General features: G+C 45.1%; 1 protein-coding gene across 3 annotated transcripts in view; it reads left to right on the top strand.

Annotated features, from left to right (window-relative positions):
- Positions 1–24,988, top strand: part of CSNK2A2 (casein kinase 2 alpha 2) — a 43,405-nt gene that overhangs the window by 6,066 nt on the left and 12,351 nt on the right. For all 3 annotated transcript variants that reach the window (XM_050922994.1, XM_050922995.1, XM_050922993.1), the window contains exons 3-9: positions 8,572–8,673; positions 9,685–9,735; positions 17,990–18,049; positions 20,279–20,362; positions 22,199–22,309; positions 22,529–22,630; positions 23,068–23,168. In XM_050922994.1, the coding sequence (XP_050778951.1) occupies positions 8,572–8,673; positions 9,685–9,735; positions 17,990–18,049; positions 20,279–20,362; positions 22,199–22,309; positions 22,529–22,630; positions 23,068–23,168 (611 nt within the window). The remainder of the gene's footprint in view (positions 1–8,571; positions 8,674–9,684; positions 9,736–17,989; positions 18,050–20,278; positions 20,363–22,198; positions 22,310–22,528; positions 22,631–23,067; positions 23,169–24,988) is intronic.

Here is a 24,988-nt window from a genome sequence, read left to right as displayed (position 1 = left end):
GTGGTGAAGTGTAAGGGCTTGTGTTTCTAGCGAGAATGGAATTGTTCTCTCGCTCATTTTGGTGCTTTCAGCCCTGGAGCTGCTGCATTAGCTCGTACACCTAATTGCAGTGTAACAGTTTGGTCCATTTCCTCCCCCCTGGCCCCCTCATCAGAGTTCCTGGGGGGAGGGGCTTATCCAAAGCTACTTCTAAGCAGCGGTTTTGATGAGTGGGCACTACAGACTACTGTACAGTCATATATTTTATCATCTTTATGGGTTGTAATATCCTCTCAGTAGGGTGAAAACCTCCTTTTCCATCTTGTTTTATTAGATTCTCTGAGAACCACTATATGATTTTATTTGAAGGCTAGAGTCTTTATAAGCCTTTTTGAAGAAACTAACTTTAAGATACTTAAATGACTTTCATATTGGTGTGAAGAAGAGAGCCTGGAGTAGGATCAGATATGTCATTGGTTCCTCATGGCTGCAGCTTTTAACTCAGTCACCATCTCCATCCTAAAAACTGAGCTCACACCAAAGTTCAGTGCCTTCCCCTCGACTCTTTCAGTTGTGCTGTGAAGATGCGCCTCCTTTCTCTTGGCCCAAGTCATCTGCCTATTGCATATTCCACAACATTCGTTTAAACAGATCACTGATGTGTAGCTAAAATACCCAGAGAAACTACGAGATACCCAGGTGGGGGGAGCAATCTAGGCTGTTAGCCTTGTGCGGTTTAAAGCTTATTCTGTTTTTTTTGAATGGTGTTGTGGTTGATTAAAATTGTGTACTCGATTTAAAGTGATAAAACAAAGATGTCACTCAGTTGCACCAAGCAGCTGCTGGTTTATCACACAACATGATCAATTGGTTAGTTCAGAACTAGGAGAGTCTTCATAGCTGGGCATTTGCAAAGTGGGTGTGTAATCAGTCTGTTCACACTCGCAGTGGGCAGAACCTTGGTAAATAAGTTCTGTTAGGCTGGTCCAGCAAGGAGGATCCAGGTTTGGGTCCTGAATATCTCAAGTGCTGCAGTCTTGAAGTATCCTGGCTGGAGCCCTGTCCATCCATCCTCCAGCGGAAAGGATGAATGCTACTGGTATGGAACTTTGGAGGGTGGGAGAGGAGAATTATAAAGGCAAAAACAATTTAGGATTTTCAAATGCTTTTTCTCCCCCCCGTGCTGCTCTTGGGACTTTACAAAGAAGTTAAAGTTTCCTTTTAAAGGATATTTTGCAAGACAGTGAAGGCATAAGTTATTGTTAAAACAAATAGTCATTTTCACAACTGCTTTTAATCTGTATTACCTGGTTTTCCAGCTAACATTTGCTAATGACAAAATAAATTCAACTGTTCTGAAGCCAGTTTCCCTGTTGAGCAATCAATGTTGTGCTTAGTAGGTTGGTTATAATAACCCCCTTGGTAACAATTGCTAGCTATAAACAGGCCTTTAGTATAATCTACCTATTAAACATTGTCATATGGGTGCTAGGCAAGTTCTTCTGAGATTGGACTCAGCACACCAAGATTTGCATACTGATTCTTTGGAATCATTACAGCATCTGCCGATAGGATTTGGTGAACAAAGAATATTCCTTTTTTTTTTTTTTTTAAAGGTTGGAAATATTAGTTTGCCTGATTAACATTGTCACTTCCTGCCTTGAGTGATTAAAGTTGCGTGCAGTCGCAAATCTGTATTAGAATGAGGTTTGAATTGCATGCCCAGGATATTTCTCCTAAACAGTATTCTCTACAACTCTAGTTACACAGGCTGCAGCATATGTATTTTTCATTCTCATGTATTTACACTGTCTTTGTCATATTCTAGCTTCCTAAGGTTGTCTCTAAGGTTTCAGAGTGGTAGTCGTGTTAGTCTGCATTGGCAAAAACAACAAGGAGTCCTTGTGGCACCTTAGAGACTAAAAAAAAAATGTCTCTAAGGTGCCACAAGGACTCCTCGTTGTTCTTGTCTCTAAGGCAGGGGTCGGCAACCTTTCAGAAGTGCTGTGCCGAGTCTTCATTTATTCACTCTAATTTAAGGTTTTGCGTGCCAGTCACACATTTTAACGTTTTTAGGTCTCTTTCTATAAGTCTGTGATATATAACTGAACTATTGTTGTATGTGAAGTAAACAAGGTTTTTAAAATGTTTAAGAAGCTTCATTTAAAATTAAATTGCAGAGGCCCCCGGACCAGTGGCCAGGACCCAGGCAGTGTGCCACTGAAAATCAGCTCACGTGCTGCCTTTGGCACGTGTGCCATAGGTTGCCTACCCCTGCTCTAAGGTATATAAAATGTGATCAGCAGACATACACTGCACATTTTGTTTTCAGTCCTTAATGCCTCTCTGTGTAGATGCAGTTTGGGAGAGGAGGCAGTTATCTACAAAAGTGAGGCCCTATTTACATTAGAAGGTTATGCTGCATTAACTATACTGATGTCATTAAAGTAGTACAAACACAACATCCGGCATGGACATGCTTACATTGGTATAAAGATGCTTTATACTGGTAATAGGTATTCCTGTACAAGAGGAAGAATAACATCACAGTCTAAGGGCTGGTCTACGCTTGGGGGGGTGGGGTGGGGAATCGATCTAAGATACGCGACTTCAACTACGCGAAGTGTCTTAGTTCGACTTACCTGGGCGTCCTCATGGCAGCGAGTCGACTGCCGCGGCACCCCTGTTGACACAGCTTACTCCTCTTGCCGAGGTGGAGTACGGGCGTCGATTTGCGGATCGATTTTTCGCGTCCAGATGCGATAAATTGATCCTCGATAGATCAATTACTACCTGCTGATTCAGTGGGTAGTATAGACGTACCCTTAGGCACCTTAATACTGGTATAACTAGGGCCTTTATCAGTATAGCTATTTCAGTTAGAAAGAAAGAGAATGGGGGGGGGGGGGGTGGAAAATCACATCTCTACCTAGAACAGATATACTATTAAACTTGGAAGTGTAGCCCAGCCTTAGCTGTAAAGTGAGTTGCCCTTCTGCATATACAAGGGAACATCCAATATTTTGTGCGGTTTGTGTACTCTTCAGCCAACGGGCTGAAATGAGCTTTGTTTGGCATTATGAGGCTAGTACCATAGTAGTAAAAGAGAGTATACAGATATTTAAGGTTGTAGGAGAAACCTGTATGATGTATATGAGAGCGTGAGCATAATGCATATGTACAAGGGGGTTGAAGGAAAGTTACATGTGACCTTCAGGCTGGCAGCTCCTGACCTTTGGACATTAACTGTGCAACCCTTTGATTCCCCTAATGTAGTACTTAGTGGAACTTCCCAGGACTTTTTTTTGAAGAAGAAATGATAGACACAAATGCCATAATCCTGACAGTTTAGCTAAATACTGCCAGAATGCCCTGTGCCAATCATTTGATAAGGTATCAAGCAGAGAGCCTTCTCCCGTCTAACCTTAAATACTGCTAAGTGGGGCAGGCTTATACCCCAGCTATGGCATTGCCAAGGAGCACAAGAGCAGGGTTTCCCTCCTGTGCTTCTTAACAGGTCAGCAGCTGTAGAAGCTCCTGTCTGTGTGGAGGAGAGACCTGCTAAGGCGAGGGTTCTCAAACTGGGGGTCGGGACCCCTCGGGGTTGTGAGGTTATTACATGGGGGATCACGAGTTGTCAACCTCCACCCCAAACTCCGCTTTGCCTCCAGCATTTATAATAGTGTTAAATATATAAAAAAGTGTTTTAAATTTATATGAGGGGGTTGCACTCAGAGGCTTGCTGTGTGAAAGGGGTCATCAGTACAAAAGTTTGCGAGCCACTGTGCTAAGGTTTGCAGGGCTTTGTGGAGCCCTTGCCTCTGTCCATGCACACCTTGTAAAGTGCAGGGCTGAGTTAGCTGTGTCTACTGTCTGGCCTTAGCTACACGCTTAATGAGCTTAGCAGTACAAATGCACTGTATACGCATTGCATGTAGTTTTGAAAGGGTCCTAACTCAATCAAGTTGAAACCAGTTATCGCTAGAGCTCTCCAAACGATTTATTTTTAATGACAACGATAACCCTGTCAGATTTCAACATCTACCTGCTGGCACTTCAGCTACAGGGTTTTAGTCACTCTCTCTGACCTGAAAAGTGGCTGAACAGTGTTTGCTCACATTTTGAAAAGAAGAAAAACCCCTTTCAGCCAGAGACCAAGCCCGGAGATTTTCGTGACAAAAGGCAAAATGTTGGGACGTGTATGAGTGATTGAGAAGTGGGTTAGAATAGAAACCTTTCTTCATCATTAACTAGAGTGGTCATTGCTGCTATAATGAAGAATCTTAAAAGGTTCAGGATGGAAGAACCACAGTACCTCTGCCTACACTGGTGCTAAGGATCTCGGAGTTAATACAGTGTAAGGGGAAAGTGGGTTTTACACCTCCACTCTGTTAGACTAGGAAGTGAAATACAGACGTTAACTGTCTGACGTCACTTTGAGAGTGAGACGGGGGGGTGAAATAATATCTTTTTTTGGCCCAACTTCTGTTAGTGTGAGACACAAGCTTTTGAGCTGAAGGAGAGCTCTGGGTAGCTCGAAAGCTCCCCTCTCTCATCAGCAGAAGTTGGTCCAATCAAAGCTATTACCTCACCCACATTGTGTCTCTCATACCGTGGGACCAACACAACTGCAAACGCACTGCAAATGAGATCATTTTTATCCTTTTGACAAGTTAAGGATGCCTCTTCAGCTTCCTGGCTGGGCCTAGATATTGAAGTGTATGTAATGGAGCAGCTCGTGCATAGTTCTGAGACTTTGTTCGTGGCCAGGCTTAATGGGCTTGTGATGAGGATGGAGTGGCAACCTAGTTAGTTCTTTCAATTACTAGCAGCACAGGGTGTGCATGTACCTGAGTACAGATGGACAAATACAGTAACTGGTTTTATGTCCCTTTAATTCCATCTTGGCCTTCAGATGATGATCAAACCACAGGAACAAAGCTAGAAGGTTTACGTAGCCATTCTGTTATGGACAGAATTACAGTCCCGTAATGAAACCGCTTCCTGGTGGCTTAAAAAACAAACAACCCTCTCTCACTGATTACAGTGCTGGGTCCATGACACACACAGGCGACTGCTCCCTTCCCCTGCTGCTGCAGATGTTCCAGTTCTGTCATTGTTACCTGTGTGACTCTTACCTTCCATTGTCATCTCTCCATTGGACACTGGAGAGTGTTGACAGTCCACGGCACTGATTGACTCTTGTAACTGATGGGCACGGTGCAATTTTATACGGTTGCATTATATTTTGTGCTGCAATTCATGTGTTATGGGAGCCTCAGTAACTGTTTTCTGTGAGGGTTTGCTTAATTGTTTCCATAGTAAACTCATGTTTTCAGTAGTTCTTAACTTTCTGCAGCTTTCACCTTTTTGAACTGAAAATTTCTAACCGTGGTGTCTGTTGGAAGATGACCTGTTTTGGAAAGTTTGAGTCAAAATGGTTCAGCCGTGTTTGACAGCATATGAGAGAGGAGATACTTGCTCCATTATATAAATAAATACAGTTGTAATGCTTTCAGAACAGCTCTAAAGCTAAAATGGTTGGAGAGCAAAAACAAAACATAATCTGGCAGAGAAATAGCCCTTATTGAGGGGTAGTGGCTTTGGAGAATTCTGGTGAAAATGGGGTTTGTTTTGATTTGACTGACTTGAGATCCGACTCTCTTTCTTTGTGTACATGCAGTAAAGATGGGATGATATTTTAATGCTTAGAAGGTAGGCTGTGCAGCACATCTGTATCTAAAATTTAATTACATACTGCAAAATTTGCTGCGGGTTCACACTGAATGAAAGGGAGAAGCGGTGGATGTGGTCTGCCTAGACTTTAGTAAGGCATTTGATACAGTTTTGCATGATATTCTCATCGATAAACTAAGCAAATACAATTTAGATGGGGATGCGATAAGGTGAGTGCATAACTGGCTGGATAACCGTACTTAGTAGTTATTAATGGTTCCCAATCCTGCTGGAAGGATATAACAAGTGGGGTTCCGCAGGGGTCTGTTTTGGGACTGGCTCTGTTCAATATCTTCATCAATGACTTAGATATTGGCATAGAAAGTACGCTTATTAAGTTTGCAGGTGATACCAAACTGGGAGGGATTGCAGCTGCTTTGGAGGATGGGGTCATAATTCAAAATGATCTGGACAAATTGGAGAAATGGTCTGAAGTAAACAGGATGAAGTTTAACAAAGACAAATGCAAAGTGCTCCACTTAGGAAGGAACAATCAGTTTCACACATACAGAATGGGAAGAGACTGTCTAGGAAGGAGTACGGCAGAAAGGGATCTAGGGGTTATAGTGGATCACAAGCTAAATATGAGTCAACAGTGTGATGCTGTTGCAAAAGAAGCAAATGTGATTCTAGGACGCAATAACAGGTGTGTTGTGAGCAAGACATGAGAAGTAATTCTTCCGCTCTACTCTGTGCTGGTTAGGCCTCAACTGGAGTATTGTGTCCAGTTCTGGGCACTGCATTTCAAGAAAGATGTGGAGAAATTGGAGAGAGTCCAGAGAAGAGCAACAGGAATGATTAAAGGTCTTGAGAACATGACCTATGAAGGAAGACTGAAAGAATTGGGTTTGTTTAGTTTGGAAAAGAGAAGACTGAGAGGGGACATGACAGCAGTTTTCAGGTATCTAAAAGGGTGTCATCAGGAGGAGGGAGAAAACTTGTTCACCTTAGCCTCCAATGATAGAACAAGAAGCAATGGGCTTAAACTGCAGCAAGGGAGATTTAGGTTGGACATTAGGGAAAAGTTCCGAACTGTCAGGGTGGTTAAACGTTGGAATAAATTGCCTAGGGAGGTTGTGGAATCTCCATCTCTGGAGATAGTTAAGAGTAGGTTAGATAAATGTCTGTCAGATGGTCTAGACAGTATTTATTTGGTCCTGCCATGAGAGCAGGGGACTGGACTTGATGACCTCTCGAGGTCCCTTCCAGTCCTTGAATCTATGAAAGGGCTACATAGAAGCCCTTGCCTCGTTCAATATGCATCTTGCAAACCTGGCCAGATCCTCCTAAGGTGTTCAGAACACAGTCACGCAATGAGAACATTATTTGGCTAGTTACTGTATGGAATTTTATCTTTCCAAAAGCCTAGAATGACTTAATTTGAGAGAGAATTTGAGATCGTGATTAACTGTATAGTAGTGTGTATTCACAAGGGGGTAGAGTTAAGGTGGTATGTGCAACTTAACTTTTTTCCTGATTTTTGGGTGCTTAACAGTCCTACTTTAATGTTTTCTTGATTTAGATTTTAAATATAACATGTTTAATGAGAGTCTGTTAACTGAAACTTCAGTTTTTTCCTTTGGCTTTCTTGCTTTTTGAGCAGTCTGTTTACTGAGAATTCATTGGTTTGTGTTTGATATGTTTTCTATTATAGGCAGGATCTGACACAGGGGTTAGTGCTCATACCTGTGAGTAAGGGGTTTTAGTGTCTTTTTTGTTTTCAAATTGAAAGCGCTTAGACTTTAAAAGCCTCCCAGGGATCTTTAACTTTCAGTGCTTCAGGAGGCAGCCAAAATGAAAAAGGAAAGTTTTTCAACTCGATGTTACAGTGGTGGATCTCTAAAGTTTCTCATTCTACAAGCCATTTTTTTTGGGAGGGAGCAATATGTGAATAGGAGAGAGTGCTTTTCATGAACTGAAATCTCTTCTTAGTACCTTGCTGTGGTTCTCCATGGCTCCATCTGCAGATCACTCCTGGCCCATGAACCATTGTTTATAGCCATTGTCTTAAAATTTTACTTGCTGTGCTGCTTTTTTCTCCAAGCAGGGGGCAGGAATAGAGTCAACAACTGTAACTCCTCTTATGCTGAGTTATTGAAATGGGCAGTCGATCAGTCTGGGTGGGAAAAAAAAACCTTTTTATTTGATAAGAACCCTCCTTTGTAAAGTTTGCTCCCAAAAAAAGTTTTTTTTGGAGTGTGTATGTTTTGAAGACAAGTTTACAACAGTTCTGAAAAAAAAATTGTAAGGATATTTTGAAGTGTGTATGAAAGCAATAACTTGTCAACAGGTGCAGTTTTACTGAGTGTTCACACTCTTTGGGGTAGTTGAAGGACTAAATGGTGTGTAATTATACGCTTATGTCTAACCGGCTTCATAAAGGTTGATAACTGGAATTTCAGCAAATTAAGTAACTGAAGAATGACTCAAGATAAGAACTGCACATCAATGGAACGAAAAATCGTGTGTTGTACCACAGCCTGCGTTTACTTTAACATCTGCCATATTTGTCATATGATAATAAATGCAATAATGCATAACAACTAACTGTAACCTTTTCTGTGTTGTGTCGTTTTCAAGTGCTTTTAAACTTGATAACCACCACAGTACAGGTGGCTGGTTTTGTCTGTAAAGTGCTCTGCCATTGCATGTAACGGAAAGTCACCCATCCTGACAAGAGCAAATTCACTGTTTGAGGCGCAGGTCTGCCTGTGTCGACCTTTTCTGAAAACTGCCACTAGGGGTGTTCTCATTCGCCCTCCCCCAAGAGGCAGGAAGTAGTTGAGTGTAAATCACTGGATAACTGGTGGTATCTTATGAACGGGTCTCACTTCTAATCACTTTTGTGTATTTAAGCCAGTGAAGAAAAAGAAAATAAAACGAGAGGTTAAGATTCTGGAGAATCTGCGAGGTGGCACCAACATCATTAAGCTGATTGACACTGTCAAGGATCCAGTGGTAGGTATCAGTATGTCCTGAGGTATCTTGTGTGCTGGGCTTGTCTTGAGCTGTAGTCTGTAGGGTAATTGATGGGAATACGTGTTTCAAGTGCAAAACTCCTATTTGTTGCTGGTTATCTTGTCACCTTAGTTTTCATCTTGCTGTTTGCTATTCCGTGAAGGAGGATGTAGTTTTGGGTTTTTAGGTTCTTTTGAGAATACTTTGGTTTGGATGACTCGGTAGTCTTCCCTGTACCCCAAAATCCTCGATTCCCTTTCTGTATCTAATGATGCCTCTTGAATTGATTGGTGGGGGGGAAAGCTTTCTGACCACCCACCCACACACCCATCTCTACATCATGGCCACTTGTGCCTTAAACAATGGTAAGATTTGTCCAGGTGAGTTGATAGCAGGTGCTCATCCTCCCACTTGGTTACATCTTGTTGTCTTCGTACCTAACAGCTTATTGCTTATTTCCTCTTCCTTCCTTCCTAGATAATATTTCTCTTGTTTGGTCTGGTTTGGTATTTAGGTGCTACGTTTGCTCAGAACGATTTATTTGTTGGTTGGGGGATGATAAGGGAAGGGGTTGTTGGGCTGGGTCACATGACCTTTTAGTTTATTGACAACTACAAGAGAAAATGATTAACAAGTTCTAAGTATTAGCAAGAGAATGATACAATTTCATTTATCGCCTCACAGCTGAGCTGGTAAATTTCACCTTGCTGTGCACTAACATCTTATGCTATCTGTGATCAACCAGCTGGAGGGGGGAAAAACATGGTGGGAAATGCCTAGCTGATGCTTGCTGTGTAGGTAATAAGCATGATTTGTTCCAGCATGCTTTGGTAGCAGAGCGGGGATTGTGTTCCTACCCTCTTGTGTGGGGCACAATAGTGGGCAAAAGCTTGGGGCAGGAAAGTGAATGCAAGTGTGTTTTTTGTCAGTCAGAATTACGGGGCTCAGAAAGGGCAGAAGTTACTGCTCTTGCAGGAAGATGGCTAAACCATTCACCTTTCTCTCTTGCAGTCAAAGACCCCAGCTTTGGTGTTTGAGTACATCAATAATACAGATTTTAAGGTGAGTCTGTCTTTGTCTTTGTACCAAAGTGGGGGAGGTGGGAGGACTCAAGATCCTCTAAAATTGCCATACACCAGGTTGACTGGAGGCCCTTTGAAAAGCCAAGTTGCTGTTGACAACAGTGGGGGAAATAATGGATTTTGTCTATGCACCACCTTCCTTTGTAACTTCAGCCAACACAGATTGAGTACGGCTCTGAGAAATAAAACTGTAAGCTGCCCAGCTGTCCCTCCTTGTGACTTTAAGGTGTGAGTTCCAAGGATACAGGAAAATGGGAGAGTTTATTGCATTTCCTAGTTACCCTCTCTCAACATAGCAACTGCTGCTGTGCTGTATTTTAAATCCAAGTTAATCCCTCTGCTGTCATACTCTATTTATGGCAGGGCTGTTGATGGAGATGGTGGCATTGATTTGCATAGAAATCCCGCGGAGCTGGTGTATAGAGTCGTGGCTTAAAGTCTGAGAGTGAGTGTTCTCACTTGGAAAGATCATAGCCAAGGTCTGACATGACCTGTGTTGGAGGAGACGTAAAGCTTTTTTACAGACTGCTCTATATTCTCTGCCTTTGTGTTAGTTGGGGAGCTGAGTGGAATATTTCTTTTTCCTCTGGTGAACCTCTCTAAGTTGGTCCATCAGTGAGCATATTTGCTACTGTGACAGTTTCTGGCTGGGGGAAATGAGCTAATCTGCAAAAGAGTTGTGTAGTTAGTAACTTTCTGAAGTGGGTGTGGTGATCCCTCCTTGCTCCAGGTACGTTTGTATCATAAGTTATTAACTCTGCGAGATGGCCTTCTAATGAGTCATTCATAATTAATTCTAACAGCCGTTAGGTAGCACCCCAGTGTCTCCGAGCCGTTTTCTTACTCCATATGTAGGAAAATACTGTCCTGTGATGTCGAATAACTTGACTGAATGTGCGAACTGTTAGGAGATGCTCGCTTCTTAGGATTTAGGCCTCAAAGTACTCCAGAAATGTACAAGGAATGTCACTGGGCTGTTGCCAGTACAACTTGCTATTACGGAGAGGTGCAGAACGTGATCCTTCACTCCCCGATCAGCAAGGGACAGATTTTTAAAGGTATGTAGGTGCCTAAAGATACAGATAGGCACCTAATGAGCTCTCATTTAAATTAATGGGAATTAAGCACCTAGGCACCTCTATGTATCTTTAGGTGCTTCGACACCTTTGGTCCCAAGATTATTACATTGCATCCCTTTGCTCTCTGATGAATTTCTCTGCACTCCAGGATGGTCCCAAAAGAGCTCAAATTCGAGGCTTCTCAGAGGTAGAGTTGCTAGAATATGGGGAAAAGGAGAGGAGGTAAAAAGAAGAAACCCCCTCAGTTCGGAGCCTAGAGAATAAGAGTTCCCTGTGTTCCACCCATAGCATTGCAAAGCTATGGCTTCCCAAGAAGGTTCAGACCCAGCCTTGGGAACCCTTTCCCTCAAGATGGGGCTACTAGCAACTTTGGCCGCAGTCACTGAAAACATGCTGGAAGGAATAAGGAAGCAGTATGCTGGCCATGTGAAAGACCTGCAAGTCCTCTAAGCCTTGCGGTTCAAGATTGCATGCATGGCTTCCATCACATGGGAGTCGGTGTAGTGAGTCAAGTGCTACTGTAATGTGCCGACCACAACCAGTGCAGGTAGTTAATATGGCTGCAGCGTTTTGGACGTTGTTTACGCCGTGTAGGGATTTAGCAGGGAGACCAGAATATAGTAACATGCAAGAGAATCTTTCCTGCGAGTGTTTGAGGGGGAGTGAGCATTGCCCCATTAGAGTCAATGGCAACAAGGGCAGTGTTATGCAGCAGCCTTTCTGGGCTAATTAAAATTACTTGAATTTGAATCAGCTGGATTGTGCAAACAGTGTGTACTGTTCTGAACTATGGACTTCTGTACACAGCAAGCATGCTGCCTCAAGGCATTTGGCCCCCAGGACATAGCCATTTTGGTTGATGGCTGAAAATCTTTTACAGTACTTGTTACACTTCATTTACACTTTTTAACAAACAGCATGAGATAAAGCCAAGCCCTGGAGTAGCAAATCAAATTGTTTCTAACAAAGATCCCTTCTTGCTATCCCGAAAAGCCACATGTGCCTAATAATGTCTCTACATAAAAATCCAAAGCAGGGCATATTTCCAAGTCGGTGATTTGATTCTCGCTTCCCTAGCTGGTATAGCATGGTGAGGGGGAGATATTACATTTAACAACACAAGACAAACACCCATCAGGGATGGTCTAGATAATATTTTGTCCTGCCTTGAGTGCAGGGCACTGGACTGGATGACCTCTTGAGGTCCCTTCCAATTCTATATTCTATGAAAACCTACCCAGTTCTTACCAGATAATGCTGTCTCCTAAATACTGTTCCAAACATAAAGATATCTGGGTATTATGGTCAGTGGATACAGTAGCAGGGAAGTTAAATGGTCTCTCCTGATGGTTTGGTATGGATCGTGTGCCACATTCCTAGCGAACTGTCATTCCCACCAAGAACAGGAATAGTTGCTTGCTTTATTTTCCCCAGTGATTGCAAGCTAAGTTGTGCATTGTTACCCATGTCATTTGTATCTGAACAGGACGTCAGAAGTTCCATTGCTGAGTTGTGGCCATTGCATCAGAAGAAATTAAATTGTTTTAAAATGAATAATTAAAAAGTAAATATAAAAGCCTGAATCTTGAGGAACATCAAGATACAAATATGAGTTCAAATTTTAAAGATTCTTTATTTTACTGTCTGACTTCTGATTGTTATGAGAGAGACCTGGAAAACTTGGCTTCAAACTGAAAATATGAAAATCTTGTCTACATCATGAGACATTCAGCCTGGCAAAGAGAGAGTAGTAGATTTGTAGCCTAAACCTCAGTGTCCTTGTTTAGGACCTGCATTTTTTGAGTTTGCAAGTTCATGTATTTACATGCACAGATGACTGAGTGCCTATGTAGCCAATGCATGTGCGGAAACACACAAGAGGATTTCTCCTTTTAAAATAAAGCCCCAAATTCTCTTTCTCTCTACTAAGACAGGAGTGAAGTGCTTGGAGGGCTGAGTGACAACCGGTCCAAGAATCCTCATGCCAGTTCTCGCTGTCTCTCCTTGAACCCTGTTAATAAGATGTTTGGAGACTTAAACTGGAAGCTTTCCAACTTGTTTCAGTTTTTTCCTTCTTCCTTTCAATGCTCCATGTTTCTAATTGGAGTGATGGGGAATTGTCCTCATACTCATTTTGGTGCTGTTGGTCCATATGCTAAATGCTTGAACTTGTGATCGCTGTAATTACTTGTACACCTAATGGCAGTGTGGCAACCTTGTGTGTGTGTGTGTGTGTGTGTGTGTCAGGAAAAAATTGTCAGAGCATGAGTGGAGGGTTCTCAAGCTGGTTCCAAGTGACTGTTTTGACTATGATGGGCCACTGCCAAATACCTTACAGTATTACATTTTTATCTTTCTCTCTCTCTCTCTTTTGTAATATCCTCTTTGAAGCCAGAAAATGTCCTTATTGAGCTTCTTTTCTGGCAAATGCTTTCCCTTGTGCTTTCAATGAAATGACATTTTTGCTTAATGTTAATTGCTTGTTACGCTACTTGGTTATTGTCACTTTCTTTGGAGCACAAGCATTGCCAGTGGTATTTGCATAACCCTGCGAATAGTACTGCTTGGACTCCCTCAGCTGCCTTATGGTCTGTCTTTGCAAGTGGAGCCTAAAACATTATAGGTTCTACCTAAAGAAAAGCTGCTGGAGTTCACAGATTTAGAGAGTCTCAAACTTTAGAATCAAAGGAATTTAAACATTTTAAAATGATAATATTTGGATTCTGTGGTGATAGGCGGCCCTAGAAATATCTTAAGTAGATGAAAACCTTATCTTCTACATTGGTCAAATTATAATCTTAAACTGCTTCATTGTATCCCTATGGGCTTGATGAGCCGGAGTTTGAAAAATCATACTTAAATTATTTTCTCATGTGAAACAGAATGTCTCTACTTGCGTCTTAATGAGTGACCAACATTTCTCTTAAATTTTGTTCATACTTATGGTTATCTTTGAGATACAAGCTACCCGCAAATGATTGCCTTAAATTGTGACTTCAAACAAAATGAAAGTCAGGCAAATGGTCATTAGGTAGAGGCACAAAGTGCCCATTGTCTTTTTTTCCAACTGGAAGATAAAACAGCTGACATGCCTCCATGCTCCCAAACTCCTCCGTTCTCCCCCAACAACCTTCAAATGATGCATATTTGCATAGTCCCAGTAATGTGTGGTACTTCATAGGTCTGCAAGATAATGGCTCTTGCCTCGAAGAGCAGCACTGCGCAAGTTGTGCTATCTTATTTTTAGTAGATCCCACTTTGAAAGGCAGGAGTAGAGTTGACAGGCTGTTTAGAAGAGATGTTTGAGAGGAAGAAATGGCAGAGGTGCACAGCAGATCAGGAAGGGAGAGCCAGGCTGTATGGGGCAGAGTAGAAGAAAGTGAAGGAGCTTTAGCCAGATCCCTTTTGGAGCAGCAGGGATTACATCTCTACCCAGGATGGAGATGATCATAGACTATGAGGATGGGATAGCTGGTCCCTCCTCTTTCTCTGTGTATTGGGTGATGCAGACAGGCTGCTAGGAGTCCTATGTCCTGGGATTCCCTTTAGTTTTATTTTTCACCTCTTGAGTGACAGCTTCCCTGCACCTTCCCACCCAAACTTCTGCATATTGAGAATAAATATAGACTCCCACTACACTTGCAACACGTACATGGGATATAAAGGCATGAAATAAAACTGTTTCTTAGCTTAGCTATAAACACCAGCAGCCAACAGGTAAATTGTTTTCAAGTGATCTCATTTGAATGCTTTACACCTCCAAGCAGCACCCCTTAAATGCAGTCCTATGTTGAAAAGTCATAAAAAGAACAGTGCCTTATTCCAGAAATCTCTGCCCCCTGCGTAGGCAGGGAGACTAGCTTACTGTAGTGAGAAAAGGTGTTTACTGGTTAACTCCTCTCAGCCCTGCTGGTTCCTTCTTGGGCATCAATAGAATTGTTCAATGACAATCAGTTCCATCTGTACAAACCCACTGCAAGCCCTTGAGCGCTTTACAGGTGCCTCTGAAGGCCTGATTGGCCTGTGGAGCCTTTGTTGCTGGTGCTAGTGCACGAGGAGAAAAGGGACCAGTTTGACTGGCAGAGCAGAGCCCAGGTTCAGTTTGATGGGCTGGCAGTTAACCGAGCAGATGTTAACTGAAATCATCAAGATACACAGTGATGTTTGTCACCCTCCAAACTAAAACCACACTGAGAACGGAGCGTGAGAACGGAACTCTGGAGAGAGCTTGGTGATGAAGGGAGCTACCAGTGCTCTATAAATAGCTTAAAGAAAGAAGGCTTGGAACCCTGCTGGGAGGATGTTCATTTTATTTCTCTCTCCATGGGCTGAGATTCCCGAAGCTATGTTCTTGTTGGTGCACCTTGCTGTGGAGACCTTGGCTCTGGCGTAGCAGGTTAAAAGGGTGGTAGAAACAATCAGTGGGCGTAAAATGGTACAAGGCAGCTACAGAGAGGAATGCTCAGGAAGAGTGTTAAAATGCCCCATTCCACCCTTGTGCCAAGCCATCCATTCAGCAGTAGCGTGAGCACCTCCAGCAACTTCTCTGACTTTCTCTTGTAAAAACATAGGGAGCTGTTCTGTATTTCATTTTCCATTTATACGAGGAAGTGTGTCTAAAGAGGCTGTTGGGCAACCAACTTCAGGTGAAAAGGCAGCCTAGCTTCAGGGGAGTGGTATGGGAAGAGGTCTGGGAGGGGATAATAGTTAGAATGTCTTTGTCAGGCTCTTGCGGGAAGGCAGCCTGACATGGGACTAAGGAATGAGAGCACTTTGGTTTATCCCAGAGGTGGGCAAACTACGGCCCATAGGCCACATCTGGCCCACTGGACTGTCCTGCCCGGCGCTTGAGCTCCTGGCTTGGGAGGCTAGCCCCTGGCCCCTCCCCTGCTGTCCCCTCCAGGCTCAGCTTGCTGTGCTAGCAGCGGGGCTGTGAGCTCCTGCTGAGCAGCGCGGCGGTGCAGCTGGCCGGAAGGTGCAGCTGGCTCCGGCCGGGCGGTGCAGCCACCAGTCCTGGCGCTCTGAGCGGCATGGTAAGGGGGTGGGAAGCTGGGGAGTTGGATAAGGGGCAGAGCGTCCCGGGGAGCCTGTCAGGGGTGTGATTAGGGGTTGGGGCAGTCAGGGGACAGGGAGCGGGGGTGTTGGATAGAGGATGGGGTCCTGGGGGGGTGCTTAGGGGTGGGGGATCCTGGGGAAGGGGGGATCAGGGGACAAGGAACAGGATGGATTGGATGGGTTGGGAATTCTGAGGGGGGAAGATAGTGGGTGGGGACGGGCTCTTTGGGGAGGCACAGCCTTCCTACTTGGCCCTCCGCACAGTTTTGGAACCCCGATGTGGCCCTCAGGCCAAAAAGTTTGCCCATCTCTATTCTATCCCCTGATCTGACATCGTTTCTCTGTGCTACTTTGACAAGTCGCTTAGCCCCAAAGGTCTTTTAGGTACCTCGCTCCCATCAAAACCAATGGGAGTTAGTTGCCAAAATATTTTTGAGGATCTGGGCCTTAGTCTCTAATTTTCCATCTGTAAAATGGGAAGAATAATCTGTCCCAGCTGTCTCAAATCTACAGAGGAAAGGTTCTATGTTCGTGAAGATGATTATGGTCTGCCTTTCATGGAAAGACTAATTTCATAAACCCCCAAACTTTTCAAAATGGCTTGTTTGAAAACTAAAGAAATTTTCAGATGAAAGAGCTGTGCTCCACTAGCAATAATCTGCTCCAGGGCACGCATAAGGAGGCTGCTGGTGTGCTGGAGGAGAGCAGAAGGTTCTCCGGTGAGTCCCAGTAGCCAACAGACAGCCTGTTGTAGCTTATTGCTGTATCTTTTTGTCTCCTCCTTGCTGACTTGTGCCTGCTTCAGTGAGTTGCATTTGGATGTTAGGATCACCCTTGCTCATGAAAACAGAAGTGAGTTTGCACCCCAAGAGGCACTGAACAGTTCCTGTGCTTGTAAATGTTCTTTGTACGCTGCTGGATGAATAGGCAGCTTATTGGAGCAGGGATGGTGAAGGCTGGGCTGCTCAGGTGTGTTGCTGAGGGTGCCTTGGGCATAGGCGGTGACTTGTTTACATCCCTCTTCAGCCTTTAACCGGACACAGCTCCAGAGTTGAAGAGAATTCAGGATCAGCTCTAGTTTCTTGGAATGTGAATTTCAAATCGCCACTGTGGGGTTTTCTTGAAACTACCAGGCAGTGCCCTGAGCCAGCAGCTAGCTTTGAAGTTAATGAAATCAAACAATTTGACTGGGCTTTGAGGAGATGCTTGTTTGTTAAAAAGAGAAAAAGGTTAAATCCTGCTGTTTTCTATAAAACTCAATGTGCATGTCATGCTTAGCATAGCTGCTGCTTCCTAGCACCATGCTGGGCCTCTTGGGAAGAACTCTCCCCATGGGGTAGGAGCAGTGGAACAGGGTCGGGATGAGGAGATGCCAATGATGGATATAAAGTGAAATGCTAAATCTGTGCCAATCATGACCCAAGGGGTGGCTCACGCTGGGTGTGACTGGGTGACAAAGATATTAATGGTATTACCGATGAGTTGTGCCTTAAAGTGCACCCTGGGTCTTAAATGCTTCCCCTGCTGCTTTACAGTGGCAGTGATTAGTAATCCCAATAGGAGAGAGTGAGATTGCGTAGATCACTTACACTGCCAGTAAGGAACTCAATACTGTGATCTCTTTCCCACCTTGTGATGGAGTCTCTGGACTGCTTTCCCTTCCATGTTACCCTCTCTGTCCCTTTGCAGCAGCTGTCACTCTGGCCTTCTTGATTAGGGTAGATAGTCTTGAGATGCAGCCGAAATGGGAAAGCTAATATTTTCCTAAGCGTATCTGTCTGCTTTCCGATGTTGTAGGCAATCATCCAGTCTAGGGGAAGCAAAGGGGCAATGATGGGTCTTTAGGACGCCAACATTCCCCACTGCGGAATCTGTGCCCACGTCTCCATGTCCATATCCTGTTAGCCAAAGTAACCCTACACGGATCCCTGGCATTCCCTTTCAGTTCAGGCCTTGGCTTCTGGCGGTAGAAAAGGATGCAGAGTGGCTTCAGTACTTGAGGAAGTGGAGGTTAGGAACTAAGAGGTGCAGTTTTAGACGAAAACAATCAAGAGCTGAATATTTATTTTCCCTTCTCTTTCTCTCCACAATCTGTTTCAGCAACTGTACCAGATCCTGACAGACTTTGATATTCGGTTTTATATGTATGAGCTGCTCAAGGTGAGTGATGGTCATAAAGAGTCTGGGCTGGGGGAATGAATGTCTCTGAGGCAATGGCAGAATTCCTGGAGCAGCCCGCTGGCAAATTGACCCTTCGGCTTGTTTCCTCTCTGGTAGTTGATGCAGAATTGTTGTCACATAACAGAGCCCATTTGAGAGGGTTGGCATGAGAAGATCAAACTAACCAGCCCCCGTGGAGAAGAGACGAGCCCCAGTTCAGTTCTGAACTTCCCACATTCTTTAGTTGTCTCTTATACTGTCGGTATCTGGTCTTTTTCCAGAAAGGAGTTCCCTGTCTGTAGTGACTGTGTAGGTAAGTGGGGAGTAACGCACCAGGGACCAGCACTGGAAGTGGGTGGGGTGAAGGGAGTAGCCAAGGTGAGGTAGGCATGGCTGGCATTTTGCAAAGCCAGAGGGGGTGGATCACCAACCCTGTATTGTCTAGATATCACAGAACCTGAGTGCATGCCCAAGAGGGCATTTTCCTGAGCTTTTACAGAACTCGATTTGGTAGCCCCAACTGTCCAGAGTCACCAGGGCAATTAGGGAGTTGAGTGGGAGGTAGGTGGCTTCAAATCTTCCTTCCCTTGAATGAGCCTGTGGGTCAGAAACAAGCTGGCTGGTTAAATGCTTTGAAATCTTTCAAAGCCCCGGAAGTTTTTTTTCTGTCAGTGGGACTGAGGCTTTAGACCCTCATGGTTCTGCTGGTATTTGACTTGCCTCTGTTAGGGTGACTAAGGCTCTTTGAGACCAGACCTAGAAACTTACAGTAAGGCACTTGTTTGGCTGAGTCTTCTTCCAAATGACAGAGAGGGAAGAAAAGAGACGAATGACATCTTCAAGTGAGCAGTATGTGCCCTTACGCTCTCTGGTTTCATTAAACTGCCCCACCCCTTCTCTCGAGAGGCTTGTGTACCATCATGTGGCAGGTTTTGAGATCTGCTGAACTGTCTCTATGGGATCTCAAGCTTCAGTCTGAAGGAGCTAGCGGAACACTTCAGTTCTCAAAGCCGTGCTCTGGGCACTATCCTGTTGAATCTCTGCCAAGGCAACGGCTGTTGTCTGTCTTGGCTCCCAGCAGGGCAAATGGATTATTAAAACTGCCATTTCCAGGTCTTCTGGGCTGGCTTCAGGTCTGGAAGTGTCAGAGAAGGCTGTCTGAGCCCTGGAGTGTCCACTCCAGGAGTCAGTGACTTAAGAGGACCACTTGGGATAGATCTCCTAGCCAACCCAAGCTGTGGTTACCCATCCATGTTCCCAGTCCTTTCAGGGAATGATTGTGTCTGTCTGGGAGGGAAGTCCTCTTCTGACTGAATTCAAGGCATGCTATGAAGCTCCAGACTGCTTCTGTTTTTATAGAAATGAGGGAGAGGAACAAGGCAGGTTAGACAAACTGCATAAGGAATTCAGCTTCACAAACACAGTAAAGGTAGAGAATGCATCGTCCTCTTTTAGTGTCTTCCATGTGAGGATCTCCAAACACTTGACAAACCTTGATAGGTTTAGCTCCGCCTTCCCTTAGAGGTAGAGAAGCTGCATACTCCTCACTTAATACACGGAGAACAACTGCACAGAGACAAAGCTAGTCCAAGGTCCTTAAGCTGAGAATAGAACTCAGGTCTGTGCACTCTCTGCTTGTTTTTTATGCCTTGTGTTTTGAACCACATCGTCATTCCTCCCATAGTGTTCAAGTCATTATGCGCCTTGCACACGTGAGATCTTTGTTTAGAAATTATTGGTAAATCCAAGCAAATTCTGGAGCCTCAGAAGAAAAGCCATCCTCAGAGGCCCTAAAAGATTGAGCAAATGGTAGAAATCATTGCATTCCTGGGGAGTTCCTCTCCTGCCATCAGCGACAGCGGAAATGACGGACAGTCACTTGTGGTTGTGGACCCATCTACTGATGGGACATCTATCTCACTGGCTCTTGAGCTCTAAAGTACATGCTGGGAGCACAGATCCAGGAGTCGGAGCCTTGTACGACAAGTGAACCAAGTGTAGAATGGCAGCTGCATAGTCCTCTTGTTCTCTACTAGCAACATGCCACTTCTGCCACAACCAGGATAGTGAGCGAAACAAGGGTCCTGGTTGTTCGTAGTCCTTCAGGTTCTATACTCTCTTCATTCGGGCACACCTACTGTATTGGCTGGAGAACCATGTGCTGCATCTTGGACTTCTGTCTGTGTTTACTGGTTTGTCTAACATGAATGTATATTGTCTGTCTGCCAGGCCCTGGATTACTGTCACAGCATGGGGATCATGCACAGGGACGTCAAACCCCACAACGTCATGATAGACCACCAACAGAAAAAGGTACTGCTGCAGTGGGCACAAAGTTATCGAGATTTCAGGGCAGCTTGAAACTTTGCCACCACAATGTCCTTAGTCTAGGCTGCTGCTTTCTTATTCCCACTCCCAACGACTCTCTCTTCCCTGAGTGAGATCACTTGTACTCTACATGTATTGGGGATTGTCTATCTGAGCTAGCATACTTTGCTGCTGCTGCTTTTTCTCTGAGCTCTACAGAAGCAAAGTGCTCTGACTTGGCCAGGATGGGGAGGGGATTGCTTCTAATTACTCCAATTCCTCTGCTTATTTGGGAAGTGGTTTCCAACCTTTGCTAGAAGAGAAGGGTTACTGCTACCGCCTGGAAAGCTTGGGGCAGGGGAATAAGAGAAATAGAGGGAGGGCAGTGGGCACAAGTGGGAGGACAGAGGGGCAGAAGTTCCTCTGGTGGACAGTGTGATTGTTATGATTGTTCGGTTGTGACATCCTATCTTGTCTGAAGAGTACATGGATTTTATACATTGGGAACATAAGCTTCTCCTGTCATTGGATCCAGTGAAGTTATAGTCTCAGTACAGAGTTTTGCTTTCTTAGGGGACAGATGATACTGGTGGGTGGAATCTACCAGTTCTCTAGCTTTTGGTTTGTTTTTAAATCTATGAAGTATAAGATCCTTCCCGCAGTTAAATCCCCAAAAGCCAAGAGGCTCAGAGTAGAGGCTGTTGCTCCAGCCCTGGCTTGTCTGTGTGTGGTATTATGTGAGACCACAGCATTTTCAGAGCCCTCGAGTAACTTCAGTCCACTGGCATGAGTGCTGCGTCCTCCTCTGAATTCTGAAGCTGTTGTAGGTTTCAGATGACTTTTCTAAGTGGATGAAGTTAGTGGATAACCTCCTTTCACCTGCAGTCACTGGACTAGCTTGATCTCCTAGGTGAAAGCCTGTGGCTTATCTGCACTGGCCTGCCATGTGCAATACTGTGGCCTCTTTTTCCATGTGTCCTCTGTCATTTTTATGGACATTGGTCAATCCGTGGGATAAAATACCTTAGTGGGTACTTGCCCATTGTGTCAGAAACCTGATGTTCAGCACTGGAGTGCCATCTTAACTTCATGTGCATGTGGCAGTGAACTGCTGATTTTCCCCTTTCCCATTTGGGGTTAATGCTGCATATACTAAAGGGACAGTGGTATCTCAGGGTCTGTCCCTCCCTCTGCCCAGTTCAAATGATGCCTTAGGGTCCTCCCACATGCACATTTCTCCTGAGCTTCTGAGCCACAGTTCCCTCCCTGTGAATCAGCAGTAGCTATCTCCCAGCTGATGCCGACAGCTCAGGGGTTGACAGTCTCCCTGGCAATTATTACGCCATCTGCAGGTCGATGCAAGTATGGTGCAGTCTGCATTTCTCACCTGAAAGGACAGCTCATCCCCTCTGCTGTAGCCAGTGACTCTCTCGTAGCTCTTCCCACCTGTTAGCATTGATGCTGCCTTCACGCCCAGCTGTGCTTTTGATTTTTGTTTAATGCGGCTGGTTCCTGCTTTTTCCCTGGCATCCCATTAACTGTCTTTTTATTTGACTGGTGGCGTTAGTAGCACATGAGTCACCCAGCAATAGATTATTTGATTAGGGTTGCAAGGCAGAGAATTCTCTGAGCCATGGTAATGCTACAGAGCACTGCAGATAATAGAGTGAGGTGACAGCATGAGCAGAGTCCAGACGATACTGCATCGCTGCACAAAGGGCTTTGCTTTCACCAAACCATTGAAAAAGGCTTTGGCAGACTTGGCTTCACCTGACTTGTTTGTATTTGGCAACTAAACCTGTTTGCTCCTACTCTGTGTGTTTCTTTTTATTGCACGTTTAGTTGCGGCTCATAGACTGGGGTTTGGCAGAGTTCTACCATCCAGCTCAGGAATACAATGTCCGCGTGGCCTCGAGGTACTTCAAAGGACCAGAGCTCCTTGTGGACTACCAAGTAAGAGTTTGCATCCAAATCGCTACTTAGTGCGTTGCTTGTCATTGCACTCAGGCCACTTTGGGTTTGTCCATTTGCCCTCTGAGGGTTACCAGGTTAGAGCAGCTTTGCCATTAAATTGGAAAGCTGAGAGCCTCCTTTGACTAGGGGTCTTTTGGGGCTTGGGCCTAAGGTAAGTGTGGCCTTTCTCCATTTGATTGTTCCTTCTCCTCTCCTCAGATGTATGACTATAGCTTAGATATGTGGAGTTTAGGCTGCATGCTGGCCAGCATGATCTTCCGAAAGGAACCCTTCTTCCATGGCCAGGACAACTATGACCAGGTGAGAAGATGCTGTGACTCTGAAAGGGGGAATTCTTGTTTGCGTCTTTCCTTGGGATGGGGGTGAGGTTCCTGGGCTGGGACCATCTGATTGGCAAAGCATTGTTATGCATTTGGTTGAACTGAGGTGTCAGGACTTGCACAATAGAAAGCATGTGCCTTCTGGAAGGCCCGATGATATATGGCACAAATTGTTGTGGTGCTGGAGAAACAAGTTTGCAAGGGAGCTTTCCTTGGACCGCAGGATTTCCCCAGTGCTGAGCTCCTAATCTCTGGCTGCCCAGGTGCTAACTGACTAACTTCCCACTCTTGTTTGTGGTTAACATGGATGCAGCAGCCCTTCTATCCAGCCAGCCAGTACAGTGATGGCAGGACATTCTCTTAAGTCAGTGACCTGCCCTTCTCTTGTTGCTTCTGTAAATCTGTCTTTTGTTGCAGCTGGTTCGCATTGCTAAGGTTCTGGGCACAGATGAACTGTATGGGTATCTGAAGAAGTACCACATAGAACTGGATCCACACTTCAATGATATCCTGGGACAGTAAGTAGGGGAGGCAAGAAGCAAAACGTGACTTTTGGTTTCTTTTCCTTAAACATTCATCCCAAGAGTGACTCCAAAGCACAAGTGATGCTTTAGGTCTCCTGGACTGCAGTGTCATTTGTCTGCCTCTTATCTAGCTATTGATGTAACTTACGGGTTCTTTTTATCCTCTGGCTGTCTATGCACTGAACTAGTCACTGGATTTTCATGGTAGATTTGGTTCTCTGCCTCTCCTGGGTTCCAAGAGCTCGTCTAGGTTTATTTTTCTCCCCATGTTAGGGGGTACATCTCTTATTCCTTGTGATGCCAGTAAAATGACTGAGAGTATGTCTACATCTACAATTTTGCAGCGCTGGTTGTTACAGCTGTATTTAGTACAGCTGTATAAGGCCAGCGCTGCAGAGTGGCCACACTTACAGCAACCAGCGCTGCAAGTGGTGTTAGATGTGGCCACACTGCAGCGCTGTTGGGCGGCTTCAAGGGGGGTTCGGGGAAAGCGAGAGCAAACCGTGGGGAAGCAGGTCTCCTTCCCCGGTTTGCTCCAGTGTTCCCCGAACCCCCCTGCAAACCGCGGGGAAGGAGACCTGCTTGCTTGGGGGTTCGGGGAACGCGAGAGCAAACCGGGGAAGGAGACCTGCTTGCACGGGGGTTCGGGGAACGCGAGAGCAAACCGGGGAAGGAGACCTGCTTGCACGGGGGTTCGGGGAACGCGAGAGCAAACTGGGGAAGGAGACCTGCTTGCACGGGGGTTCGGGGAACGCGAGAGCAAACCGGGGAAGGAGACCTGCTTCCCCGCGGTTTGCTCTCGCGTTCCCCGAACCCCCCTGCAAACTGCGGGGAAGGAGACCCGCTTGGGGGGGGATTCGGAGAACACTGGAGCAAACCGCGGGGAAGGAGACCTGCTTGATTACCAGAGAGGCTTCCTCAGGTATGCTGGGTTACCTGCTTATTCCACGGAGGTCAAGAAAAGCGCTGGTAAGTGTCTACACTTGATTACCAGCGCTGGATCCTCTACACTCGAGACAAAACGGGAGTACGGCCAGTGCTGCAAACAGGGAGTTGCAGCGCTGGTGATGCCCTGCAGATGTGTACACCTCCTAAGTTGCAGCGCTGTAACCCCCTCACCAGCGCTGCAACTTTGTGATGTAGACAAGCCCTGAAATGGGTTGGGGGGAACCTAACACAGATGGTGGGAATTGTCCCCTCTACGAATCAGTCATAGAGTTTAAGGCCAGAAAGGACCATCAGATCATCCTAGTCTGACCTCCTGCATATCACAGACCAACACCACCACCACCTAGCATCCGGTTGCTAACCCCAACAACCAAAATTAGGCCAAAGGATTACAGCCCGCTGGAGATGAGCAGGCAGAAAATGAGACTGTTGTGCACCAGTGTCTGAGGCCCCTGCAATGATGGGGAAATCCTGACAGGTGACCCCCAAACACATGCTGCAGAGGAAGGCGAAAAATCCCCCAGGCCACTCACAATCTGATCTGGGGGAAAATTCCTTCTTAACACCACATATGGCGATCTGTGCTTTCCTTTGATCCCAGAACTTGCTTTGCCTTCATGCTCTCAGTTTGCAAAATTGTCACACAAATTTGCCAGCCCAGACCCAGGATCTACTTGGACACCCGTTCCCATGACGACAATGAGAAACATGGGTTGATATTTTCTAAACAGAGCAAGGGATTTAATCACATCTCTTCCAGTAAAATTCACTGCATTGCTTTGAAAGTCTTGATGATGATCTGTTACTGGTCTGTCAAAGTAAAATTATCCACCTCTTGTGATGGCAAGTAGAAATTTGCAAGGCTG

Source organism: Gopherus flavomarginatus, chromosome 14, assembly GCF_025201925.1.
Source record: "Gopherus flavomarginatus isolate rGopFla2 chromosome 14, rGopFla2.mat.asm, whole genome shotgun sequence".
NCBI lineage: Eukaryota > Metazoa > Chordata > Testudines > Testudinidae > Gopherus > Gopherus flavomarginatus.
The sequence above is the reverse complement of the archived record's forward strand: the minus strand, read 5'-3'. Positions and strand labels throughout refer to the sequence as shown.